The sequence below is a fragment of the Manduca sexta genome, chromosome 26 (assembly GCF_014839805.1).
Source record: "Manduca sexta isolate Smith_Timp_Sample1 chromosome 26, JHU_Msex_v1.0, whole genome shotgun sequence".
In the NCBI taxonomy this organism is placed as follows: domain Eukaryota; kingdom Metazoa; phylum Arthropoda; class Insecta; order Lepidoptera; family Sphingidae; genus Manduca; species Manduca sexta.
Genome location: NC_051140.1, coordinates 8,615,433 through 8,642,778, shown reverse-complemented (window position 1 = coordinate 8,642,778; position 27,346 = coordinate 8,615,433). Strand labels below are relative to the sequence as shown.

The 27,346-nt window shown below is 32.5% G+C and overlaps 1 protein-coding gene across 1 annotated transcript in view; it reads left to right on the top strand.

Annotated features, from left to right (window-relative positions):
- Window positions 1-27,122, top strand: part of LOC115445677 (cardioacceleratory peptide receptor) — a 47,787-nt gene extending 20,665 nt beyond the window's left edge. The window contains exons 2-11 of the mRNA XM_030172043.2: window positions 8,874-9,018; window positions 12,080-12,215; window positions 12,523-12,626; window positions 13,277-13,370; window positions 13,636-13,731; window positions 14,892-15,074; window positions 16,594-16,689; window positions 19,506-19,686; window positions 23,628-23,760; window positions 24,702-27,122. Coding sequence (XP_030027903.1) covers window positions 8,905-9,018; window positions 12,080-12,215; window positions 12,523-12,626; window positions 13,277-13,370; window positions 13,636-13,731; window positions 14,892-15,074; window positions 16,594-16,689; window positions 19,506-19,686; window positions 23,628-23,760; window positions 24,702-24,848 — 1,284 coding nt within the window. The 5' untranslated portion in view covers window positions 8,874-8,904 and the 3' untranslated portion in view covers window positions 24,849-27,122. The remainder of the gene's footprint in view (window positions 1-8,873; window positions 9,019-12,079; window positions 12,216-12,522; window positions 12,627-13,276; window positions 13,371-13,635; window positions 13,732-14,891; window positions 15,075-16,593; window positions 16,690-19,505; window positions 19,687-23,627; window positions 23,761-24,701) is intronic.
- Window positions 27,123-27,346: the final 224 nt, after the last annotated feature.

The window sequence follows — 27,346 nt, the reverse complement described above, 5'->3', positions numbered from 1 at the left end:
CTTAGTTCGAATTTAAAATTTTATGTGACCTTTTCGTGAAGTGTTTATTGATTTATATGTTTCCAATTGTATATCGGTATGAGTGCATATAATTTTGGTCAATACATCAAATGCTATGCTATATTGTTATCGGCACCAATGATCCCATACTTCAGTTTCTTTTTGTAAATGCGTTATTGGACTTAAGATAAGTGTATCAGATTAGATTGTGTCAGACTAGTATTAAGACTTTTGATTTTTAAATAAATAAATCTCTGGTATGATTGAGCCCAGTAGATAGGTATCATCGCATCATCTCCATTTCTTCACAGGTCTCCAGTTTTCCGACTTTAAGGAACTTGTAATCGGTGCAATTAACAAACGGATACTTTTTAAAAGCATTCGTGGGTTTAAATCTACTAGATGATCTGCTAATGATGTGTATAGATGCTTATATTAATACTGATTATATTGATGAAAAAGGCACAAAATTCCGTGTTTTCTTAACTATGTTCGTCAAATGTGAACATAACACGTATAATAAAGTTAGAGGTAATCTTCATCAGTTATGACATTGTCGTCTTGTATTACCTACATATTAATACATATAATGAAATGCGTATCGGATTTATATGACAAATAATAATAAGAATATTATTCGAACAAACAACGTATTTGTTTCAATTGAATGGCTACATTAACGTATTGATGATATCCTTTGGTAAGAACCAATTTTTCAAACCACTGACTTCTAAATACAAAATATTTCCTAGAAATTCATCTTATTACATTCTCGTTATGTATTCTAAGCATCTGTAATGTAGGTGTAGTATGAATATTAAGGTAGGTATCTAAGAGCTCGTGTACTTCCATTCAATACAATACATTCCTAATTTCAAGTCACGCGTAATAGATTAGATGCTGCGATAACCAAATTTGGCAAATATTCTTAGCTGAATTTAGGAAAAATGTTTATAACGTAATAATATTGAGTTTGTAATTAAATTGAGATATAATATTAGTTAATTATATAAAGATTATTTTAGTACTCCACAAATTGGAAAGTAGACTAATGGTTTTCAGAATAGGTAAGTTATATAATGATGATGATGATGTTATACACAGCATTATATTGCAACGTCATTTATTTTCATTCATTGTACAACTGTTTAAGTGTGACAGACAGCCGTTTTTCGGCGATAAATACTTACACAAATTGAATTAAGTGTTGTAATCACGCTTCAAACACAATTATTTCGGTATGGAACTAATTGAATTAAACCATCGTCTACAATGAATATAGATATGACATAGGTATATGTATACTTCTTGTTTATTAATGAAGCTATTTTCTTCAATAATGTGTAGTGTTCTAAAGAATTCAATCTCAACTGAAACCTATTTTATTTCAATTTAGGTACCGTATAAGATATTGTGTCCACTGGCGGGACGGCATGGCAATGAACTTTTCTGCATTCTTACATGCAAGCGAGTACTGACGACTATTAGTATTACTCAGCTATATCCTTGCCATGCCAAAGCATCCCTAAATGCGCCGAAGCTTTTGTTCTTTATGAGCACCTTTGTCATGGGAATTGTAACTATATTGTTATGTCATTGGAGTTTATTATTCGTCAACTAACAATCCTCAAGCTGTCTCACCAGTGCGCTGGACATAAATAATACTGTTCAATATCCCATCTGTTATCATCTGTACTTACACGATTGAAATAAACAACATAACACTAAAACTATTTTATAGTCCGTTCAGTTTCCTTTGCTTAAAGGAATAATAGATTTGCAATTCTATGCATTTCAAATACATTTGAAAGAAAGAAGCTCAAAGCAATTCTCTCCTTTAAATATACCACAAGATACAGAAACTCAGTTAATTAAACTATACAAATAAATTCAACGTTGTAGATAATGGGATTACGTGGAGACCAACGTAAATTATCCATTCTTACCTGAACATTAGAGTATATTTTATTTCACCATTCCCATTACACTAGTTTGTGTGGACGGATAAGGGATTTACCTTGATTAAGAGAAATTTTACGCACAAATACGAGTCGTGACAGTTTTATTGACAGATAACTAAGATTTTTATTGCTTCGTCGAAAGGATTCGGAAAAGTTTCCCGCCTAATGATCCTTATAAGATGTTTAGTACGATAGGTTCTTGGTTTTTTAAACAAGTTTCAGAAATACCTTCTTTTATGTTCTTTTCAAACTTGTAGCTTTGCGAATATACAGGCTACTTGGAACGTTATTCTGTTTAATCCATTTAAGGCAACATTTTTTGGACAACTTCGCAATGGAGTAGTCGATAGCTGTACCTTGTTATTTAAAGGAAGGCGGTGTCGTTACTATCTGTACCTTATTGTCTAACTATTTAATGGAAGACCAATAACCCATACGAAATTACCGTACAATGTTTAACAATTCTACAGTTGTATTTGCATATAGCTTTTGCTCGCCTGCGTTAAAAAGTTTTTTCGGGATAAAGTCTTTCTTTTGTATTTTTCGAGGATTTTTTTTATTGTTTTGAATAACGATATTAACTTGCCATTCGCCTGATGGTAAGCGATGTGACCGCTCATAAACAGTAGAAACACCATCCACCACATTGAATTACATAGCATTGTTTGGTATTCAACTGCGGTTGACATCCTGAGACATGAGATGTTAAGTCTTATGTCCAGTCGTTACACTGTCTACAATAGAGCCTATTTTAAGTTAGACCTTTAGCAATACATCGGTGAAAACTGTACTTATTTCCTTGGAGTAGTTTTGGCGTGATGCGTGTACTAACATACAGGCAGTATTTCTTTTTTTTTTTAAAAATAGAATAAAGAGCCCTCGTATCAGTTTTTCATCAATACCTATAATTGTATAGACATTGGTATGATTACATTTTCATTATATATATATAGTTTAGCTATATATATAGCAAATAGAATTACTAATTGCGCGACTTTCAACTTAACTTTATAACCATTTCTCAACCTCTACAGTTATGAATTGAAATCAGAAATCAATCTTCAAATGTAATAAATCCAATTATCCCCCGGCACAAGGGGACGCGCCGCATGACTCAAACCCAATCCCTCTTGAGCTTGCGAATGAACTTTTTGTAATTTTCCGCAGCTTGTTGGAATAAGCTTCTTTAAATTGTGTATATTGTTAAATATTAGCATTTACAGTAACAAATTAATTATACCAAGTATATAGTATATATACTTGGTATAATTAATTTATATATACAATATATATATACAATAATATATATACAATATATATATACAATATATATATAATATATATACAATATTCCATTCTATTTTTAAAGCAATATGTTACGTATTGTAAACAGTTTTCATTCTTTGCTTAAATTGGTTTATAAGGACATCGACCCATGCCAAGTCAATGAGAAAAACTACGCTGAAGTTTGGAGTAGTGACTCAGATACCTTCTAAAGGATATCTTTCCGACTGAACAGTTCCTAGTTAAGTGACTCACCAAGTTCATTGGCACCATAATTAATGCGGTATAGTGGTTGGTTTTACGATTTTATGATATTAACAGTAGGATTTCAAAGGTTGTACAGAATATAAATTTAATAAAATTATCAATCCCATGTGTGAATGTTTTCAATGATGGGTTTTTTTTTGGGGAACTGCCGCGGTTTTCACAGGAGGTACCCTGCTAACGGTGTACAAGCGATCCCCCGGCTTCGCAACCACGGCAGTCCCTATGAAGATTTGGTGGGCCCTACTGCTATCACTGAGGGTGCCAGCGGACGGTATGCTGGCAACCCGCAGCTATTCGGTCACGGAGCCCGGGAGGAAGAAGGTAGGGGTCAGAGGGAAGGAAGAGTAGAGGAAGAGTCGCGGCATAATGTTCCTCCGTGCATGGGCGTGCATTCGGTGTGAAGATCGAGCGCACAAGAATTGATGGATTGTCGCCATTGCCCTGGCTTCTTATATTTCCAGCAGCCCTTATTCCATTTAAATTTTTTGGCTTAGTTTTTATAACCAGCCGTCATTTCTGATACAACTATCTACCTGTGTGAAATCCAGATTACTGGGCAAATCGTATTAGCAAGTTTTGTTATTGGAATCAAATCCAGGACCTCCCGAGCCCATGTGCAATACCATAATACCAAACCAATGACAAATATTAAAATGTATATTGATAAATCAAAAATCTATATTCCCACCTGCTATGCACGATTAAATTAAGTTTTACGTGAATACATTTCGATGAATTAGATCACTTTCAAGTGCCAATTCAATCTTCGCCTGATTGATGGATTACTCCACCTAACTTTTCATTTATTTTAAAGGAAAATACACATTATCCCTAAGCAGTTGGGTTTAAAGTTGGATATCAAGAATGCTCTTTAAGGTTTTACCGCAGCTATAACTATAGGGGATTGGTAAGGCGAATTTACAAGGCTCGTCATTAGCTTTTTTATCGAAGTTAGCAGAAGCTGAACCGTATGAGAAAATTTTGAAAATATTAAAATAAAGACTGAAACAAAAACGAGGAAAATATTAAAAATACATTCTTAGGAAGGTAAGTTAGATTATAATGATAGAAATAGGGATAACGTTTTTTTTTTTTTAATTCGCTATAAGTATGTTCCCTAGTATCAAAAATTTATTTTTGAAAGAAATATCGCATTTTTTAAAATTGACTAGAAGGTAAAAGTATAACAACGTATCAAATAATGACGTCAACATTTCCAATGGAATTAAATCAAGCTCCGCACAGTACAATCTTTAAACCAAAGCATTATTTCAAAACACATTGCATATAAATTAATAATAAACTGACGTATAGTATAGTGCTAAAGTTATGATTTTTACAGAGAACGAAATTCGCGAACACGACTCAGAATATTAACTCCACTGGCACCAGTTGCGATGATCATTAAAATACAATCACATTAAACTAGTCTAGGGTTTGAAAACAACACGACCGTTTTCAATATTCATTTTCCTCAAAGGAAATTACAGTAATTACATGGATTTATATCTTTAAATAAATAAAATTTCGTTTCCTACCAGACATACAATTTTGGTAATACAAATAGCATTTTAATTTCAGTAATGCTAAAATAATTTTCCAAAGTCTAATGAAGAAATCCAAATTTATATATCCATTTATTTTCTAGATATTTAACATTACACCGTCAGAAGCTTATTTTTTCTTAGCGTAAATTTTTCCCAAACACAGAAATAATAGTTTTTCTTACTTTTAACTAGAATTTAGTTCCAGACTCTAGACAAAACTATATTAACAACACAATCAGACTTAGCAGTCTGGCTAATATCAAAATACGTTCCTAAAAATCTTTAGAGTAAGAACAAAATAACGAACCCTAATAAACGTAGGTTTAACTAAAACATTGTGGTGGGACATAAAGACGCCGAGGGCATTTCACACGTTTGTTTGCACCTACAATTGCATTAAAACTTTGAAGTAACAGTTTAATATGAATTAAGATTTCTGCGGCATGAGGGCTGCATGGTGTATTTTTTGTTTAAAATAAATGCCTTTCATGGCTATGTTAAAATGCTTTTAGATACTTTAAAAATTTACTAAAGTTATGTTTACATAATAACTCTTGTCATTCTTTAAAGAGTTAGCTTTTTTCTATCACAATATGATTTCATTTATAGACAGAAGGCCTATCGCTAAATATGGAGAAATTTCCATCGTAGGCAACATGTACATACGTTAATTTCAAATTTTTTTACTCCGAGTTGGAAATAAAAATTTAAATCTCAGAATTTAATTCCAAATTCCAACAATAATGCACTTATCTATTAAATAATGTAGATACTATACTCGAAAAACAACTTATTCTGAGGTACAAGTATAAGATGTCTAATAATTTTGAACATGTCTTTTCATACATTGCTTTATATAAATACAAGCCACGTTAATCAATATAAGTTTGATATAATCTCTATTATTATGAGCTATGCTATAATTTCTTAATTGAATCTTCAAGACTAAGGTCTTATTATTTTACACTAGAGTATATTAAATATTTCGTAAAGAGAATTAAACTACGACATCGCGCCTAGAGCTGTTTGATTACAGAGAATTCGTAGACGTTAATAAGTGTAGTTAGCGAACGTTATATCTAATTAGTTTACAGCCTTGTGGATATTAGTTTTAGTTCTAACTAGGGTAGTGTTAAACGTTAAGGCGATACCTCAAGGTCCATTTTCATACATTTTGTTTCGGCTTTAATCTGGGTAACTAAACAAGTATTGGCAAGTAAAGAATTTAAATTCACGTCTAGTTAGTGATTAGTTCTCGCAGTTGAAAGAAAAACGTAAAAATAATTAATAATCATGGATATTTCGGCCTTTAAAATTTAATATGACGAAATTTTGCCTGCCTTAATGCCTTAATAAGCGAAACACTAGTAGATCTAGTAGGTCACGATCTATGTATGAATTTCGCGGCACAGTGTGGGCCTATGCAAATATATAAAATTGGAGATCCTTTTTATAAATTTGGCATTTTTCCGCATCTCACGTGGTTCATTTTTTTTAACACTTTTGCATCATTTTTGTCAATTTTGCTCTCACGTGGTTAATCTTTTTAATATTAGATCCTTGATTGAATCTTCAATTGAATCTCCTTGAAGGAGTATGATAATTATTAAAACATTAACACGTAAACCGTTGGTTGCTTATAAGGAACTCAGGGCCGTAGCTAGGCGGGGGGGAGGCATTGTGGAGCAATGCCCTACCTTAAAATACTAATGCCCTACCTTAATAATCAAGTAATTTTTACATTACTACTCAAGGAAAATATATGGAGCACCGGGTTTTTTATTTTGCGATTTGGAAGTTGGTCCCATAGTAAGAGTTATTCGAATTGATGGGTGAAATAACCCTCTTTCGGGATTTAAGGGAATATTGTTACAATCTGTATATTACCTTAACAATTACACAAGTATTAAACTTCCTTTTTTTTTACTTACGTTCACAAGTCAAGAAAACCAAAAATTTATTGAGCATTGAGATTACCCTACCTTAAGTTCAAGTCTATCTACGGCCCTGAAGGAACTGTATAATCTATATCTAGTACAATGCTCATAGTGCGTCTGGAAATTTGGATCTTCGAATATAAATTCGAATAGCCGAATATGTGGCAAAAATATTCTACTAGCGTGATATACCTCCTACACATATTTTTTTCTTACTACGCCGGGCTCTAAAGAAGCAAACTCGGTACTACCTAAAATACAGATAAAGTAGTTTATCTGCATCTAAAATCTTTCACTCCTAAATTATCATCTATCTTCTAGAATATTGCAGGTTGGTCTACAATATTTAGTACTTTAGTACTTTCCTTAAGCACCGGTCACTTGATTTTTACGATGTCATTGATTTTCATTTTGTTATTATTTACTCCCACTAGGATGCCGTAAAGTTGACAGCTTTTTTACGAGGATATTTGATGATCTATATTCAAAGTTATAGTTACTTGAGCGTACTTTTATAAATATTATGACCATAATAACAAAGCTGAGCACTTTATATTATAGTGATTGTGATATTTATATTAAACAGTACTTATTATTTAATTAAAATATTATACACGTAAAAGTTAATATAAATGTTTAGATGCTTCTTACCATTTGTCGTATAAAGCTCATAATGAATTGGCACTATTTATAATTTCTCTTTTAGAAAGCATTAACTGGTCTCAAACTTATAGCGCCTTATTTAGCAGTGGGTTAATATAAATTAGGGCTAAAATTTCCTGGATTTATTTTTATAACACAAACTTTCATTTTACTGATAACTAATTTTCATGACAGCTTAGCTCACCACTACGTCCTTTCATACCCTCCTCCGGTAATGTAACTATTAGTGAAAGAAGTTTCAAAATCGAGTAAATAGTTTTTGAGTTTATTAATAACAAACAAACATAAAAAATATTTTTTTCTGTATAATATGAGATTAGACAAAATGTTTTATTAATAGTGAAGTGTTAACAATAAATGTAGAATAAAACCTAGCATAAAGTTATTTTATTAAAATCAAGGTTACTTAACTATTATAATTCCTTCAACTATTGTTGAGGGTGGACAGCTGACTGTTAAAATAGCGCTTTTATCAATGACATTGATGAATAGGTCCTTGAAGACGTTCCTACGCCCTTTAAATTGTTTAGCTGATAATATTATTAATTATAAAAAGCAAAATGTGCCGCAGTGTATGGACAAAAGTATGATATTAGATCTTGCAACTAGTGTATAGTTATCAAATAATATTTATAATGATTCATTTGCACTTTGACAAGACAATAAAAATACTTTTTCAATAACTACATCAATTTTCATTTTACCTAATACGTGGAGATGCAAATTTCCCCGCGGTAGTTGAGCACTAATGTTCCGTATCCACTTATAAGTAATTTATAAATTCATGAGATTACTTGAGAAATTAAGACATTTTCAATTTAAATATCTTACAGGGTGAAAATAGGTTCATTAATTAAACATTAAGGTTCATTTCGGCAATTAACTCCGTTCCCTCTTAACGTTAATGAAATAAGATATTTCTTAAAGAACAGATAAAATGTTCTTAGTTAAGGCCAATTTTTAACCGAGCTGGATGTCTTGATATTTTAACATTTTTTTTGTATTTTTCTAAGATTCTATTTATCAAAATTAAACCCAACAAAGTGATTTTAATTATTATACCTTAATATTCTCTATAGAATCTTGATACACTTCTTCATTTAATTCCAAAATTTCGTTTCACGTGTATTCTTTGCTACTTTATATTTCGTCAACTTCAGCATCAAGAAATTTTCCGTCAAAAATGATTGCAATATATTAATTTTCTACTCCAGGTATAAAGGCAAGATGTGAAGAAACTGTGTCATGGAGGACGTCGACTGTGCGAACTGCAGCTTGCACGCTGACCTGAACGACACCCTCCTTTACTTCAACTACACAAGGAATGCTACCGTCATTGACAAGTTTTACTTCTACCAGGTAATCATTATTAATTATCATTATATTGTCTACAGTATGACTCTCGTCTGACTACAGGGGTGTAAGTGTTGTGTGTTTTGTGTAAAAGATGTTTATTCGAATTCCATCAAGTATTTTGTTTTTGTATTCAGTATGGTGCTTTTTTGCATTTCTTTTGGTATACTTTTATCTCTTCCAAGCGTTATAAAATCTAAAAAATGCAGCCTACCTAAGCATTCTTTTTGATAATAAAGTCTCGTCCGTCTATTAAGAATTCCTGAATCAGCGTGTTTTGCCCACAGTACACTAACAAGCTTAAACGTGGTTATTCGTTGCACTGCCAGATTAATGAAAGATCATTCAGCAGACCTGCTAGGAACAGTCCTCAAATTTAGTTTGATAACTAAGTAGAATTGGATCATATTGGTCTGAACTAACAGTGGAAATTGCTCCATCTTTCATTGTTTTTAGTGCGTACTACCTGAATTATACGTCAAGATTGTTTTGTGGTGCTGTTTCTTTATTATAATATATTTGTAGTTATCAGCTAAATTTGTACAATGAGGATGAAAATCAAAGAATTTTGTTAGTTATATGGAGTAGGATTAGTTATATGGAGTGGAATGTGGTACATACCCCACCAACAACAAAAAACAGCGTAGACAACTCCATATTGAGTTTCTAGGTGGTAGATCGTTATTTGATTCATACCACGGAACTGATGTATTTTTACATGAATAAAAATAGATATGACGTCATAAAACAGCATTTATTTAAAATGGGATATAAAAATAGTCAAGAATTTTGTAAACATCTTTTATTTTGTTTATCGTGGGCTTCAGACGAATACGAGGTCATAGGAGCTATCACGCAATTATGTTGAAACGAAACATTTGCGTCCTCTAACCTTATTTTAATGAGAGTCGCAAATAACTGTAAATTCAGGGTTAAACGTTATATAAAGCGGCTGATGTCTAAAGATGTCTGTGCCGGAATTTACATATTTTAAGATAGATCAGTATAGTATTAAATTTGTCCATGCGTGCGAAGATATGTATGCCATGATCTATTCAATTAAGTTCGTAACACTTTGATGTTGGAAGAAAGAATTATTTTTATCGTGCCAAATGTTAGCCATATATGATATAAGTGTGTTGAAAAGGAATGTTAATCGTTGCCAGTTGGCACCGTTTGAAACATCGACGACTGGAAATTGACTAAACATTGTTTACTGCTCTGTAGTTTTATTACTTATATGTCTAGTATGTAAAGCGTTCTTACTTATATGTCTTTTATTAGTTATAATATATTATTACACATCATGCCGTAAATAACTATGCCAAATTATTTTTGCAACATTAGTTTGAAAAAACGTATTGATACCAAATTTCATTGATAAAGGAAGGAAGAAAAAGTGCTGTTTCGAACTAACAATTACAAATAATCTCAACTATATTATACAAATAATGTCGTAATATTGTTACTCAAACTCAGCAGTTTAATATCAGATATGAATCTATCAAGCGAAACTAATGGAAACGCAAGAGTGATTACGTGATAAGTTAAAGCACGTACACACTAGACAGTTACTTAACTTCAGTGGCAGTTGATAGGAACTCTCACTCGACCTAACTTTACTACAGACTGGTTGGCGAGTTTATGCTTTACGGAGCACGTCAAGAATTCGGACCAATCAATTTCAAAACCCAGTCTAAATGTATAAAGCTGAAGAGTGTTTATTTTTGAACGCGCTAGTCTCACGAAATACTAAACTGATTTTGGAAATTTTCTGTAATAGGAAGCTACATTATTTCTGAATGCTACTTTTTATGCCGGGAAAGTATTAATCGGGCCTTTTATGTCAGAAATACTATTTCATCCGCACAGCTGCGAGCAAAAGCGAGTGTCTGATGTGAAGGGAATGGGTGTTACTAAACAATATCACAAGAATATTACGAATCTAAATCCTTAATACAAATAACGAACAGCAAACATTATGCTCACTTAAAAATCACACGAAGTCATGTAAAACGAATTATGAAATTGTCGCCTATTTCCAACCAAGTCCCGAATTAATTTCAAATGTTCTTAAACATGAAAACAACGTTTTAATAAAACCCTAACACGGTGATTATGTTACGGATGTTGGGGTCCGAGTTAATTGCGTGCAAAACACTGAAGTATGGGTCTAGACGAGCTGCATTCTAATCTTGTAAAGACTGTTTATTTAATGAGCGATGAGCGGATATATATTTGGTATCATTAGGATTTTCGAGTTAATATAATATATTTCTAAATAATTATAAGTACTGTTTTTATTTAGTGTGGTAAAAATAGTTAATATTATGCATTCTTTAGTAGACACAGTAATAACAATGAATGCGCTAAATACAAAAGAACTGATATTTTTATAAATTTACCAGAAAGCGTACTCGAAATTTCATAAACCATTATATAGGAAGTATATAATAATTTGTCATTAGTTCCTATCAAATCAAAATCAGTAAGTCCAACACTTAGTTGACAATATACTCAACCAGTCACGTAAACAACCATTCTTTCATAAATTAAACCCAAAACCCATTAGCAATGGTAGGATATTTTAAATTCTACATAATGTCCGTGCATCATGACATCGCCGACCCGATTCAAAAGGGTCGCCTTTATTTTGCGCATTATTACATGTATAGTACCCGTAAATTGCTTTTACAATAACTTCCTGGTTTAAACAAATGGACTAGAAATGGGGTTGCGTTTCCTGAGATAGTACAAGTATCTCAGTAGCTATGGAATAAATAATGGATTCCGACTACACGAATGTTACATTTCGATTTTCCTGTCTCTTGTTACGAGTTTTATTTTCGTTTAAAATTACTACGTCGCAGCTACACGCGGTACACTCAATACTTCCTTGTTTCTTTCCGTATTCAGTTTGTTTAACTCTTACGTTTGGTATAGGAGGTTTAATATCTTTGCAACACCTCATAAATACCGTAACCTCATCGTCTTTAACCAAATCACGAGCCTAATTATATATTCAATTGATATAAATGAAAGTTATAATACTTTTTTTCTTACCCAGTCTGCACAATTAGCGATTCTTTGGGTCCTGTTGGTGACTATTGTCGCCGGCAACGCAACCGTTGTCTTGGCCTTACTTCTCACCAAGTCTCGGAAAAGCAGGATGAACTTCTTTATAATGCAACTTGCTATAGCCGGTACGTACAATTGCAAAACATTTATAATTTACCAATTATTAACAAATCAAATACATAAGAACTTAATATCTGAGCATGCTTAAAACACCACAAATAAAAATAAATATATAAGAGAAATATTTAAAACAATAGCACTAATTTCACAACTTGTTCGTATCTAAGATTGTTGACACAAGCAAAATAAATTAGGGTACACAGCAAAATTGTAAATAGACTATTCACTACAAATTGCGGAGCTAAGAGCACGATATGAAGTTGGTTCTATTTGACTGACAGATTCCAATTTTGATAACACTGCTTGTTACAGATTTGTTGGTGGGATTGATAAGCGTCCTCCCGGATCTGATACAAAGGATTACCATCACGTGGCTCGCAGGATCTATCACTTGTAAAATGATGAAGTACCTACAGGTAAAGTTGTTGTATTCATGCTTAAAAATTAACTGTACGAGTCTTTACGTATAAATAATTTATTTAATATACTTATTTAAATTGCATCAGGTATAAATAAACTTAAAAGATAAAAAGTATAAGTTTCGGGGGTCTTATATTTGATACTAAATGTTACGTAAATAATCATTTATGTTTTCACAAAAACACAAATAAGGAAGTGAAGAATCTAATTCCACGCCACAAGCGTGAATGCCGCAATAATTTTAAAGACAATGCCGTAGTGTTAGTGTAAATGGAAAAGGCTCAAGACTCAGGAGTTAAATATTCATGTGCCAAGTGCATAGTGCTGCATGCCGTTTGTCTACATTTGAACAAAGATATACAATCCATGCATCGCGAGAACAACAAATGCTCGTTTTCTCATATTAGCTGGATAAAATTACCCTCCTTATTACAGAATACAGCATAATAATAAACAATTGTTATAACCAGTTTTAAGTGATTCACAATGAGTAAATAATTATCAATAATATAGGGCGACCAAATAAAAAAGTCATGCTCCCAAATAACAGGTTTTAAAATGAGTACTGTGTAGATTAGATGTTTAATACGATATATACTATACGCTATGCTAAAATAGGAATATAAATTATGGTATTTTCTTTCAGGGTGTAGTGACGTATTCCTCCACGTATGTATTGGTAGCTCTAAGCGTAGATCGATGCGACGCCATCACGCATCCGATGAACTTCACAGGAAGCTGTAAGTATTTTATTTCTAGACAGTTTTTATCTTTAACTTTTTAAATTATTTTGTTTCTGCAGGGTTTCCTTCATAGATTTCCGACCCATTGTTACAAGGGCAATATGTCTGTTACGCTTATTGAAAAGGCATACTTAAAATTTATATAATTCAAAAGACCATGAATAGGAGTCTGATGAAGCAATATCCCATTTAAATATCCACTTATAAAATAAATACTTTTCTTACTTCTTTTCTTACTTAAATAATTAACTTGTTTGATCAGGGCGCCGAGCTCGGGCGCTCATTCTAGGAGCTTGGCTTGTCAGCTTTCTGTTTTGCGTCCCGATGCTGTTCCTCTTCAATGAAGCCAATGTAGAAGGTAATGTAATAGTTATAATATCTTGGAAACAATATTATAACACAATTAATTTTTACTTTTGAAGTTTTATTGGGAGCGTAGATCGACTTTCGATCTGAAGTTTTAGGTTCAAATCCCGGGTTGGGTAGAGTGATATAGGGTTTATGCTCAGTATCAGCGTGGAGGCTAGAATCTATGCCCAATATGGCAGTATGCTCGTCGGATGTATCTATTAGTTGCGTCTCTGCCTACCACCTCAAGGATAAAAGGCGTGAGTGTCTGTAAGTTCGCGCGCGTGTATGTATGTGTGTTCGTGTGTGTGAGAGTGTATACAGAATACCAGCCAGGAAGCAGTATTGAGAAGATAAACGCTAGCCAAGCGGGGAAAAATAATATGAGTTTAACAAAAACAAACTCCTAAATATACCACGTGGTGCCGTTATGGTAAAACGTAATTTCCTTGACTAATTAAAACTTAGGGATGTGAGAAAACAAAATATGGAAGGCAACCACTTACCGTCATGCCTCAGTGATACAATTATAAAGTTTAAGATCATTTTATTAGACATACTGGAAATATTCTAGAAGTATTATTAACACTAACATTTAAATATTAAAATCTCGGAAAGCGAGAAATCTTTCGTACTTGTCGAATGAGGGACTCCATCTCGCCGTGCGCTCAATGATTTGTATTTTTATACACCAATCTCCAGGCATTATCGTCGTTTAAAAGAAGTAGAAGCATGATTTGCGTCTAACCGGTCCACTAAAACAGGATTATATATTGCATTTTTTGCTCATATTGAATGCAGTATCACATAATTCTATGTTTCTTTCAGTAAAATTGGTAATAATCCCGAAAGAAAAGAAGGAGCTATGAATCTCATTAGATTATCATCATCATTAGATTCATAGCTCCTAAAGAATTCATAGCTCATAATTCTAAAGAATTTTACCCATATTTTTTTTTGTGATTTTTACCACAATTATTTTTTTATTTTTTACATCGTAAATTAAAACGAACATAGAACTCTGTAATAGTGAGCCAGCAAAATGTTTTTTTTTTTTATGTACTTGGCCAGTAACCAGATATTTATAGCATAAAACACTACTAATAAAGAACTTTAAGAACTTAACAATAGGTACTTATTATTTCATATTTATTATATGTCCTTCACCAGGTATACTCCAATGCTGGTCCGGAATAAGTAAACTTCAGTGGCGTATCTGGATGACCAGCGTGTTTGTGTCTCTATTCGTTGCTCCAGCTCTTACAATATCTGCGTGCTATGGTGTCATCGTGATCACAATTCGACAGAAGAGTCAGCGAGTCCTGGGTAGAAGAGCGACGGCTACGAGACAATGTAAGTTATGTAAACTCTTTCTTGCTTATTAATATAGGTATATATCAATACTTTTCTTGCATGAACATAACAACATACCATTGAAAGAAAGAAAAGAAATTTTTGACGTGGCGCAACTTATTTTCTTGTATTCGTTTAACTTGTCTACGTATTTTGAATTATGTAAACTACGATAATAAAAGAAATCAAGAAGAAATCAAAATGAAAAGTAAAAGAATTGGGTTAAAAAATGATCAATAAATAATATATTCCTTTGCTATTTCTATAATTTTATTCGTAACTGAAATTCAAACTATAAATTTAACATTCAAACTTCTCCTTATCTTTCTATTTGATTAATTTCGTTGACGCACAAAGAGATATTAGTGTTCCCTAAAACTCGCCGAGCTTCACCGCTCGGTATCATAAAATGCGTGCTACTGCTGATCCTGGCTCACAGGAGTTGTAGTGGTAGGTGTGAGGGCGAGAAAGTCCCTATCAATTTAGCATCTTCGCAGTAATACGGTGAGTAGAGGTAGGATAGACACGTTGAATAGTTAAATAGGATAAAACAATTTCATCACACGACAAAAACCATGCCTGTTAGTATTTATGTTAAAACAAAATTTCACTTCTAGTACATTGAATTCAAACAATAAGCATTTTGTTTTATCCACATAAGCTGGTAGACTGGCTTAGACAAATACCCAAAAATCGAAGCTAACCAAAGGAGTGAAATAAAATGTTTGCTCGAAGCTGGTATCGGAGCAAATTAGAGTGTACGTGAGTGGAACGTCGATACACTCACATATGAAATATGGAGACGACCTCTTGTTTATGTGGTTGAATGAAATGTTGCCCTTTCAGCGTTTATAAAGGCAAATATACGCTGACCTTTTGTTGTAAATATAGTAACAAATAAATACTTATTACAAAATTGTATTGTGTACGACGTAGTTTTATATGCAGGAATGAACTTAATATAATTTTGGTGAAATTTTAACGAAGACATTCACTCGCTTATGTAAAATAAATGTTGTCATTCTGGCTCTACATATAGCGCACGTTACTATTTTGAAAGAAGTGCATGTGATAATATAGCATAATATAATAACATACTGAATATTTTACATGACTACGTAATGAAAAAAATCGTATAATGCGTCTATCCCGCCTCAAGTCATTAGGTGGTAAAAGAGTATAAGCGAAAAATTACAATATTTTTACGAGCACCAGCCAAAAACCATTAAAGGCGACTCATTTGAATTAACGACTGTATCCCGTTCGCGCAGACGGTCTCGAAAAGTCATCCATAATGATCTCTGATATATTAGAGTTAATCTTATGTATTTTGTGATATTTGGTACGTAATTAGTATGAGTTAGAAGTATATTAATTACTGTTTAATGAGCTAATTTTGAAGTTACGAAGAAGATTTAATTGAAATTGTATGTAATGTGGAACACGTGTGGAAACTCATTACATCTATGTTACACGTAAACAATTAATTTGAACTTTTTAACTTGTATTTTTCTTACAGACAGTGATGATTTGGATAGTCGAAGAGCAAGCAGTCGCGGCATTATACCAAAAGCGAAAATAAAAACAGTGAAAATGACATTCGTCATTGTATTCGGTAAGCATTTTTTCCAATACTATACAACTTAAACTATATAAAAAATAAGCATAAATCAAAGTAAACAACATCACGCGACATGACTTAAATTGTGTTTAAGTGATATTAAAAACGAACCATTCATTTTAATAGACGGAACACGCCAGTGAAAACATTTTACGTGATTATGATGTCACGTGACATGACAAATGCGTTAAAATGTTTGTTTACCAACACGGCACCGGGAAAACATCGTGAAACATTAAAAACATACTTACGCTGTTTTGCATAACGGTGGACGTATATTGCTGGGATTTTTTATTATCACAGTTGAGATGGATTGTTTTGATATCGTGAAATATATATTTTGCTAACAATATTGCAATTTTTTTTATAATCTACAGAATAAAATATCGCTTTTCTTTTTCGTAAAGCAAAATATTTTACATAGATAAAGATAAATTATTAAGAATTATAATTTTGGTAATACTGTAGTTTACTCGACAGCAAGTTCCGAGTGTCTTCATGATGCCAAAAAGTATGGTCATAGTAATATTCTTTGTAAATATATATTACATGAAAACTGCTTCATGCTCAGCCAAATCCTAGAAACCCTATTTCAATCGATTCCAGGAATAAAAAATAGTGCTGTTTTTTACTTGTATTTATTTTGCTCAAATAAATAATGTATGAGGTCAAATCTCTTAGAAATCCATAAGAAATATAGGTCTAGTTATACGAGAAGAGGCCGTAAAAGCGTCGGACAACAAAATTTTACGAGCCCGCCATCATGTCTCTGGACTGATCCTCTCATGACACTGCTATAAAAATCATCATAAATAAATTAGCAGTTAAAATATTAGTAACAGCTGTTTTCGAGTGGATTTATAATTTTCATTGGCGTTTTATATACTCAGAGACGATACTAAGTTCATCTTTAAAATGAGTTAGATACTTCAGTATTAATAACGTCTTAACGGAATACATCTATTTTTTAATAGTCAGTATCAATTACTTTAAGAAAACTTGTATAGGCGCAAATTTATTTATACTTATAAGCTTCGGTCGAAGTGACGAGTTTGTTTGAGTTATAAATAGCGCTTCATTAGAAAACGTATGGCTTCTTATAGGTTCCTATTAAGAAAAGGTTTTCAAAACTACTCAATATGCAAAATTAATATTGCCACTTTTCAAGTAATGGAAATTAAACTGGGAGTATGGAACGGATAAGAACTCGGGGTTCTTAGCTAGCAACATAAATATGGTTGATGACTTTTCCTTGACAAACGTATAAAAACCACCAGTTCCAATCATGTCAGTAAAAAAGTCTTGGAATTTTGCTTTTACGGATCTTTTACTCGGTATGGAAATTTCTAAATTCAATCAATTCAATTGTGCACATTTGCAAAATACAAAAACAAAATGTAACGAATTAACACCGTCAATTATACAGAATTCAACTTCATTTATTTACTATTAACTTCAACTAACAACAATCCAAGTCATCCATAAATATTACGGATTAAAATGAAATATTAAAATAAAAATATGTTTACCGCCTACGTAACACCATAAGATTTTACTTGGTCATATTTCCAATTTTTTATCTGAAGCGCCTGTCGCTTGTTGATTGCGTGAATTACCATATTTCTCACAAATCTTATCCTAAGCTACGTTGTTTTCGTTCAGAATTTGTGATTATATAATACAGGTTCCTGGCATATTGAAATTCTTATCATGACTCCCAGTTTTGTGCAACGGGATAAAAGTTTGAGGCTCCCTGTATCAGGTTTTACAATTTTGGCGCGGTAAAGTTTCGGAATATTTTGGGCTTGGGTAAAAAGAAAAGAATGAAACATTTATTCAGACATAATAATGCTTATACTACCAAGAACCTCTATTTACTATAACTGCGAAAGGTGGACAAAATAGTTGGACGGTTGTTAGACGTCAACGCATGGTAGATTTGGATGTTCAGGACTTAGATTTACGAAATCCTCAATTAACATAGAGGCTATTTGCAAATTTGTATTACGGAAATGTGTACAGCGGGTTTCTATTCCGCCAAAAACTTCCTGAGAATAACTGCAAATATAAGCTAGAAATGTCTATAATAAAATCAAAATCTTGAACTCAATTGTGATATCCAATAATATTCCCAATACGAATATGTAACACTACACTCGAAGAAAGAACTATCCAATGTTAGTTATTTTACAATGTAAATTTCACGTTTCGCGTATTCACATGCAAGACACGTATAATCCATTAGACAGGTCCAAACAAGGACTTATTGAATAAGATCCCGTAGAGAGAACCATGGGATATCTTGGAACAAGATCAGGGATCTTGAAATTTATTGGTCCCTTTTTAAATGAGCTTAGTGTTATCTCGAGCGTTTTACAAATTATGTAAAAGAAAATTAATGTTGTTTTAAAAATTAGCTAAACGAGCTTAATATCCATAGCTTCAAATATATGAAAAAGAAAACATGTAAATCCTGTACTAAACTGAAGAAAAATCACTAAACACTTCCTGATCTTGGAATTGATATCGGACACCGACACGGCTATTCAGTATTTAATGGTTACTAGCAAACATTTTCTTACATCACTAAAGTTTTGTTTGTCGAAGTATGCTATAACTATGCGTCATCGTTCAGTATGGCGTTACCACTGTTTATGGGCTGTCGTGTCCAAAGAGAATTTATTATATTACTGAAATTCGTATCGTTTATCATCAGGCGGGCGGCATCATTGTCATGTCATTTAATTGTAATGAAGAAAAAAAACCTTAAAGCTGTCATACTCCTTTATTGACCTTATGTTTCTTCACAGTGTTCGTACTCTGCTGGTCGCCGTACATGATCTTCGATTTGCTTCAAGTGTACGGCTATGTGCCAGATACCCAAGTGAACGTGGCGATAGCTTCGCTGATACAAAGCCTCGCGCCTCTCAACTCGGCTGCCAATCCAGTCATCTACTTTATATTCTCCAATCGGATATTCGTCAGTCTCAGGTAAGTTGCTTATACGTTTGGTTCGAGATCAGTCGGATGGAAGGAAATAAATCGAGGATTTGGATTGCCGAGTACACAGGACTCAGAATGTAAGAACAGAGAGTGCGTTTATTTACTTACTACAATTTGTAAAAAAGGGTCCACGATTTACTCAGTTAGTATATGATATCAAATATTTTATACAAAAGTAATACCAAAATATCGGAAAATTCCTTTAAATATATGAAAAATCTAGAGGATTAAATTATAGTTAATGTTCATTGTTTAGGAATTATACTATGCTGTTGATAAGGAACTCCTGAAATTCCAGAAAAGCTTGAGATCCCGCCCCAGACGGCGAAACGAAATAGTCTTTACAACATGTTAGATAAAGTGCGTGCCGCGTGCACAATGAGTTGCGTTGAGGACACGCCACGTGAAAAAAAACCACCTGTGGACTTTTCAAATAAAATATCAAGTTCAGTCTCATTGTATCCTTAGCCTAACAGACATAATACCGTTATTTACGAGAGCGTTGCTTTCCACGAGCACGAATCAGCATACACATATATGGAGATGGAAATTGGACTCGGCTATCCCGAAATGAATCAATTCAACCTAGATTCTTTGGAAATGTTGAGTAAGCAACCATTTTGTACAGTTCAACGGGAAATATCTGTATTTAACATCTTTACAAGATTCTACACTATATACAATGATGCGTTTTGAAATGCACAGTTCTATTCTCGGTACAATTTACAGGGCAATGGATTTCTAAAATTATGAACAACTTGTTTTCGCGACATGCCGACCAGGAATAAACATTGGATTACACAAACACATTGTACTCGTGCGGGAATGTAAACCTCGACCTTTTTCAAAGCGTTATGATATATATAAGGCTAGGAATACATACCTAGCTATCTATCCTACTAATATTATAAATGCGAAAGTTTGTGAGGATGGATGTATATATGTACGTTTGTTCCTCTTTCACGAAAAAACTACTGAACGGATTTGGATGAAACTATACAATAATATTGGTTATAAATCAGAATAACACATAGACTATAATTTATAATTATTTTGTGTAATTTGTTCATAATATAACGATACATACATATCAAGTAAGTCGCAAAAAAAAAATATCCTGGAAATCTCCTTCAGGCGGGCGAAACCGCGAGCAAAAGCTAGTACACATATAATTCATACCTATTTTGTTCTTTGTTTTTTTTATATCTACACTTCATATAACATTCACAATTATAATGAACACGCACACAAAATTAACAATTACAAGCATAATCCCTAAAGGCATAACTTCGGAAATGTCAATCATAGCCCTTTGTGCGAAGTGAAGATTAATTAGTTGTTTTCAAGCTCGTTAGAGTCTGGACTTAATTCATTTATTTGGCTCAGTGAAGTTTCAGCACATTTTGATGATTTACGACGGATGGTAAGTGTTGTATTGTTCAGCTTACAAAAGAATAGGTACGAACTCCAGTGAACTAAGGTGAAGCTCTCAGGGATAATTTATTGTTTCAATAGACAAAAGGGTTTTCGACTTTTTCTTTATGTAAAGTAGCAAAGATTTTAAATGTTCTACACATTTTCTTTATTTACTTACAAAGGTTAAAAATCTTCTCTCCTGCAAACTCAATGTTCTCAACTCAATTCCTCAACTTTTAAAAGACTCATAAAGCGCATAGCAACGTATTTAAAACTAACAGAAGAATACAATAAATTCATATTCCGTGAAGAAGGTATGCCCGTATAGAAAAAGAAATTAACGAAAACATTGGTCTCTTTGAGTTGTTTTTTTTTTTCACTTTTAAATATTTAATAATAGAATACCTGTATCTTTTCCTATTTTTTGCGCTAATATCCACGAATCTGCAAGAAATTTTTCCTTAATTAAAAAAAGGGAACATCAGTCATTTTGACTCATGCTCAGCCGCGCACGACTGACAAGATTTTCGAACAAACGGGAACTGAAGCGGAATGACCCCGGTGATAAGCAAGAACGCGTGTATCCAAGTCCAAACCCTTTTAATTTTAAAAATGGAATAAGAATGTAAAGATTTTTAGCTCACTCCTTTCAGAATAAAATGTAAACACCTTTAGAATTGTGTGTAAAGATTAGCATTAGCACTAATATTACTAGTTACAATAAATTTAATATAAAATTCAATAGTACATTTACAATGTTAAAATACCACTATTAAAAGCTTTCTACAAACGAAGCATTAGATGCCCTGTTACTTATAAAACGTCTCGAAACGGTATTGAGTACCCAAGATGCCTAATAGAAAACAAAAAAAATGTATTGGAATGACATATTTTATCGATAAGTCAATCGCTAGGACATAACGTTAGCGTTAACGGTTGTAGAAAGACATTTTGGCTACGGCATCTAAAACACTAACACGGATAGTGTACCCCGGTGAGCAACAACTGAACTATACAGTAACTACATCGTCAACTCACTAAAACTACACTAACGGTAGCGTAGTAAACACAAAACGACTGCACTTAGCAGTAAACGACACTACCGTTTATGTGCTTTTACTTAAGCCATAAAACGCCTATTGGGCGCGCACTTAAAGAATCTGTTGCCTCGTGTACTCGATTTATGAACCGTGGACTGTCGCTGGCGGACTTCGAGTACACGAAGATTTCGGCGTCAGTTAATTTTACCATTTCTTATTTCTCACTTTGCTCTTTTATTTATTTTCACTGTATCTTTTCAGGAGTTCATTATAAGATATATTGAATTAATGGGATCAATCAAATCTCAAAACCCCTTTGCCAAAAGAATCGCCTCTAATACTGTTTTGTTGTTTGATATGTTTTTGTTGTCAATTAATGTGTCTTTAGAGCCAAACCAACAATTTTCATAAATTACTGAATTCTTTAAACGATATTTCAGAGCAAACTTAATGTTTTCGTAAATTTATGAGATCCAAAAATTTATATATTTCTTATAAGTTTCTCTACAATTAAAGCAGACGAAGCCATTTTAAGTTAAGACATGTTTTCATCAAATTTAAATTAATTAGAGAACGTTTTAACATTAACCGATTTCAAGTGTTTGACATTTGAATACCAAAGTATCCGAACAAAGCATGAAACAACAGAAATGAATTATCCCGAGTCCCGCACAATCAAAAGTTTGATTTACAAAATCTCTTTTTCGATGTTATTTTTGGAAATCATAGAAAGGTCAACATCTAATTAATTGTTTTCAGTTTCCATCGCCGGTAAATGTTTTAATTAGTTTAAATTAATTACTACATATTGTTTAGTTTGCAGGCTAGATTTTTGAGTTGGGGCAGTAAAGGGAGCAAACTTGAAAACTTTCTTAGGAGACTGTCCATCATTTTTTAATATATTAAGATCTACATTTAGAAAATTTTGAATAAGACTACAGTCAACAAGAAAACAGGCAATTAATAAAAATAAATTGATGCTTATCGATCCTGTTGCGTATAAGGATCAAGTCTCTGGAACCGTTATCTATGGAGGTTTCTATAAAAATACAGGATACTATTATAAACAAGATGTTAGGTTTTAGCATCACATGTATTGCCTGTTGCTGTTGATTCGTAACCATTCATCTGTAACCTCAATATATTTTATATCTTTCATTGTCTACTATATATTTTTTTTCTTAACATAATGCGCATACATAGACAGGTCATAGGATCATCCCTGTTTCCTATTTCATCACATTTTTGAAACACACATGGCTACGCTATGTTAGGTCCTACGTACTATAGAAGTCCTTTTTCTATTTACCGCAACCAAATCCAGACTTCAAGCAGATGCTTTCAAGAAATCTGCTAAATTACTACCCGACCCGGAGTTTCAACCCAACATCTCTGCACGATAGTCGTAAAAATACAACTCCACTACCGAGACAATGATAGATACCTTTCATATTTTTTCTTTGATCCCATCAGGAACATCCCCCCATACAAGTGGCTCTGGTGCACGGTGAAGTCGAGCGACAGTCCGGCGGGTAATGAGTCGCGTGCGCACACCGAGCTCCTCACCTCGTCACACCGGAGGACTCGACGCGACCTCACTATCAGGGTAAGAATGTACGAGTTCAAGCGTTTGTATTTGAATGACTGTGATTGGGACTTTTTGAAGTTATATTACACTTTTAACGCGTACTATTTTTAAGATTAACATTAAGATGCCCTAGAATATTCTCAGAGGGACATAATCCTTGGATTTCTATTTCGCTGGGCTAAAAAGACGTCCATAAACAAAATGCTTCCTGTGAAAAAAATCTCTATCCAATGCCTTTTAACTATTAAGTAAGTAAATTATTTCCATCTAAGTATTTCTAATATTCTTAATCTAATAACTTAATAAGTCAGTAAAACTTTTTAATTTTGTTAGTTGTTTGGTAACTTGTCTAAGTCTATCAAAGCATGTTGTATGTCGAATTAAGCTAAAAGCTTTTAAAAGATTTTAGATAGTAAAATTTATTTAATATTTATTTACCAAATATTTATTGGAATTCTGAAATATATTAATTATGTCATTTAATTACTTGCAAGGTTTTACTCGCCCTTTCGCCCGCGTGGAAACACCTTTTAAACTGCGTTTTTTAGTGATAAAAAGTAGCCAATTATAATGATTTTTTATATGTACGCAACTGTTAGACATTAAAATTAAACTACTTTTCGAATTTTGCCGCAATAAAATCCGTAAGTAGTTTAATTTAAGCCTACAATTATTTTATTTAGGACTTGATCTACCTGTATACGAATATTCATACCAGTGGCGAAGCATCCATACAAACGCATTCCTAGCAACTTCCCTTTTTGGTTTATTTATGTTCGTCTTCGTCTTTGTTTTTTATGAAATTGGCCGCGATATGTTAACTAAGACATTTTTTGTTGCATCGGGTTACCTTATGAAAATCACCCATCGCCCCTATCTCGTCCAGTACAACTTTGAAGGGGCTTTAACACGAGCGAAGCAACATGTAACAGCTAGTACAGAATAAATCTTATCTCCAGGTAAAAGATGACAGCGTAAAATTCCCAAAACCAAGGATACATCAGTGCAACAGCACGAACTCGCGGAAAGTGAGACTCCATTTACCCGAAGGTCAGCAGAACAATAATAACTGCCATCAAAACAGGCGAGATGATACATTCTTGTAGTATATAAATAAGTATAAGTATATGTTTACTATGTGTATACTTTAATGTTTTAAGGGTTATATGTTAGTGGGTGTGTAGTGATATTGTAACAAAATGTTTTACTTACGTGTTTTATAATCGCTGGCAACGTCTTTAGTTATAAAAATATTGTATTACTGGAAGTTATCGCTGTTAGCATATATTTTTCCACGGCTATTGATAGCATTTAATAAGAAAATAAAAGCAATCAATCACAAAAATATATTTTAAACGATGTTCTTTGTCAGTATATAAGTATTTTATTATCCTAAGTCTTAATAAATACTTGAGTTATCTATAAATTCTATTATTCCGCCACAAAGCCACATCAAATAAATATTTAACAAACTGCTTTTGAATATTTCCGTTTACGTTCACCAACTAATAGAAATAAAAGAATTAAAACTAATATCAAAGTATACACAATCCATTCCTTGAGAAATTGTAATGTATTTATTCATTATAAAATTTAATTAAGTATTATGTATCCTATTCTATTGTTATTTGTGTGTTATAAATGTTTAACATTTATAACACACAAATAACAATAGAATCTTCTGTCTTACTAATAAACGTCGTACACGTGTGTAATTGTTAATCAGTGTTTTGTCTTGCTTTGTTGAATAGCATTTACTCTCAGAGGAAACGAGACAAAACTTTGTATAATAATGGCACACATATAGAACATTTATTAGCAAAGCACCTGACGTTTTAATTTTCTGTGTTCAGAAAAAAGGTATATAATTTAATTTTTAATGAAATGAAAGTTTTGTTTTCAATGTGCAGTTAGATTCACCATATATGCGCGTCATACTTAAAGATTTTATCTCAGATATTTTGATTAGCGAAGAGAATTCTTTGTTTTCTACAATAAAAACATAAGTGTAAAATACTCTTTAAATTATCCTAAAATAATAATTAATTGGTGACCTTCATTTCCCCGACTTTTATAAAAGAATATAATACCCAATTACTTCTTTACCAATATATATGTATTACTGTTTGAAAAACGTATTTAATATAATGTAAGTAGCAAACAGAATACAGGGACTATTAATTAAAAACCTACATTTTCAGTCTACAATTTTGTATGACTCGGATCTCTTGTACCAAATACATGTAAATACGTAATTAAGTATTGTAAACGTAATTAATGAGGACATTTTTAGGTTAATATAGATAATTGGTGCCAAATTATTGGAGTTAAACTCTAGTCATGTAGGTTAAATCGTTTATGTGAATGTTAAGGGTGTGACAAAAATTACAGGTACGTACTAGAATAAGCTTTCTAGGCCCTATTACACCAAAATTAAATGTTAATTCCAAGATATCAGCAATAACACACCAAACTTTATTATACTGCGATTATATGTCATTGCAAATAGTTTTCAACTTCGAGAATGAACATTGTTTTTATTGCGAGACGTATGGGAGATGATCTAATGCCACACCGCACCATTACCATTCTCATAATCACTTGTATACTATTTTGTACGGACGTAGCCAACATTTTAGTTCAAGTTCATGTATCGTATAACTATCTGATTTATTCGTTTGTAAATGTATGTGCATAGTTTTTATAAACAATTTTTATATTATAATATATACACACCATATATCTTGATCAGGGTGTGATTAACCTGTTTTCTTTATTACCAATTTATCATAAGCAACTGTTCCTTTTCTTTTATTTGTAATATGTGGTCATATACCCCTAAACTACACTTGACTACGCCCCTGGCATTCAGTTTGTATTCTAAGAGAAAACAAGCGTGATAGAGCTATTGTCATATATCAATATATATTTTGTGTATTGTCATATTTTTTAGGAGAAATAAAATATTTCATGAGATACGTGATAAGCTAATGCTTTGATAGGTTTCGTTTTGTTTTATAATTTTTTACCAAAATTTGTTTATCGGACATATTTTTTTATTAATATAGTATGTAATAATTTAAATATGAAAATGATTTTGAATCGCATAGAGCGGATCTTTACCCGCTACATTACATCAATAAATATTGTTTTAGTTTCCTTTAAGATTTCATGATATACATTTCTAAAATGCATTTTAATTCAATAACATAACTAAGTAGTATTCGTTGTTACTTTTTTTCTAAAGTGTGTAATTACCTGTAGTTATAAGTACTTGTAAATAAAATAAACAAATATTTTTCATGATTTAAAACACCAAAAATGTAACTGTTTACACACCATGAAATCACGAAGTCTAGAAATAAATGTTTTAAACGTCACATTGTGTGTATTTTTATTTACCATTTACCATCATGCTATCCTTATAATAATATATTCTGTAAATCAGATGCTGAACTTTATTAAGTAGCGACTTATTTAAAAATGGAGGACGATATGCAAAATATGAGTTTTTCTTGCAATAAATATTATTCAAAATAATTCAAACCTACATTGACACTAGAACCATCTCTCAAAATAACAAAAACAAAAGTTAGGTGACCTT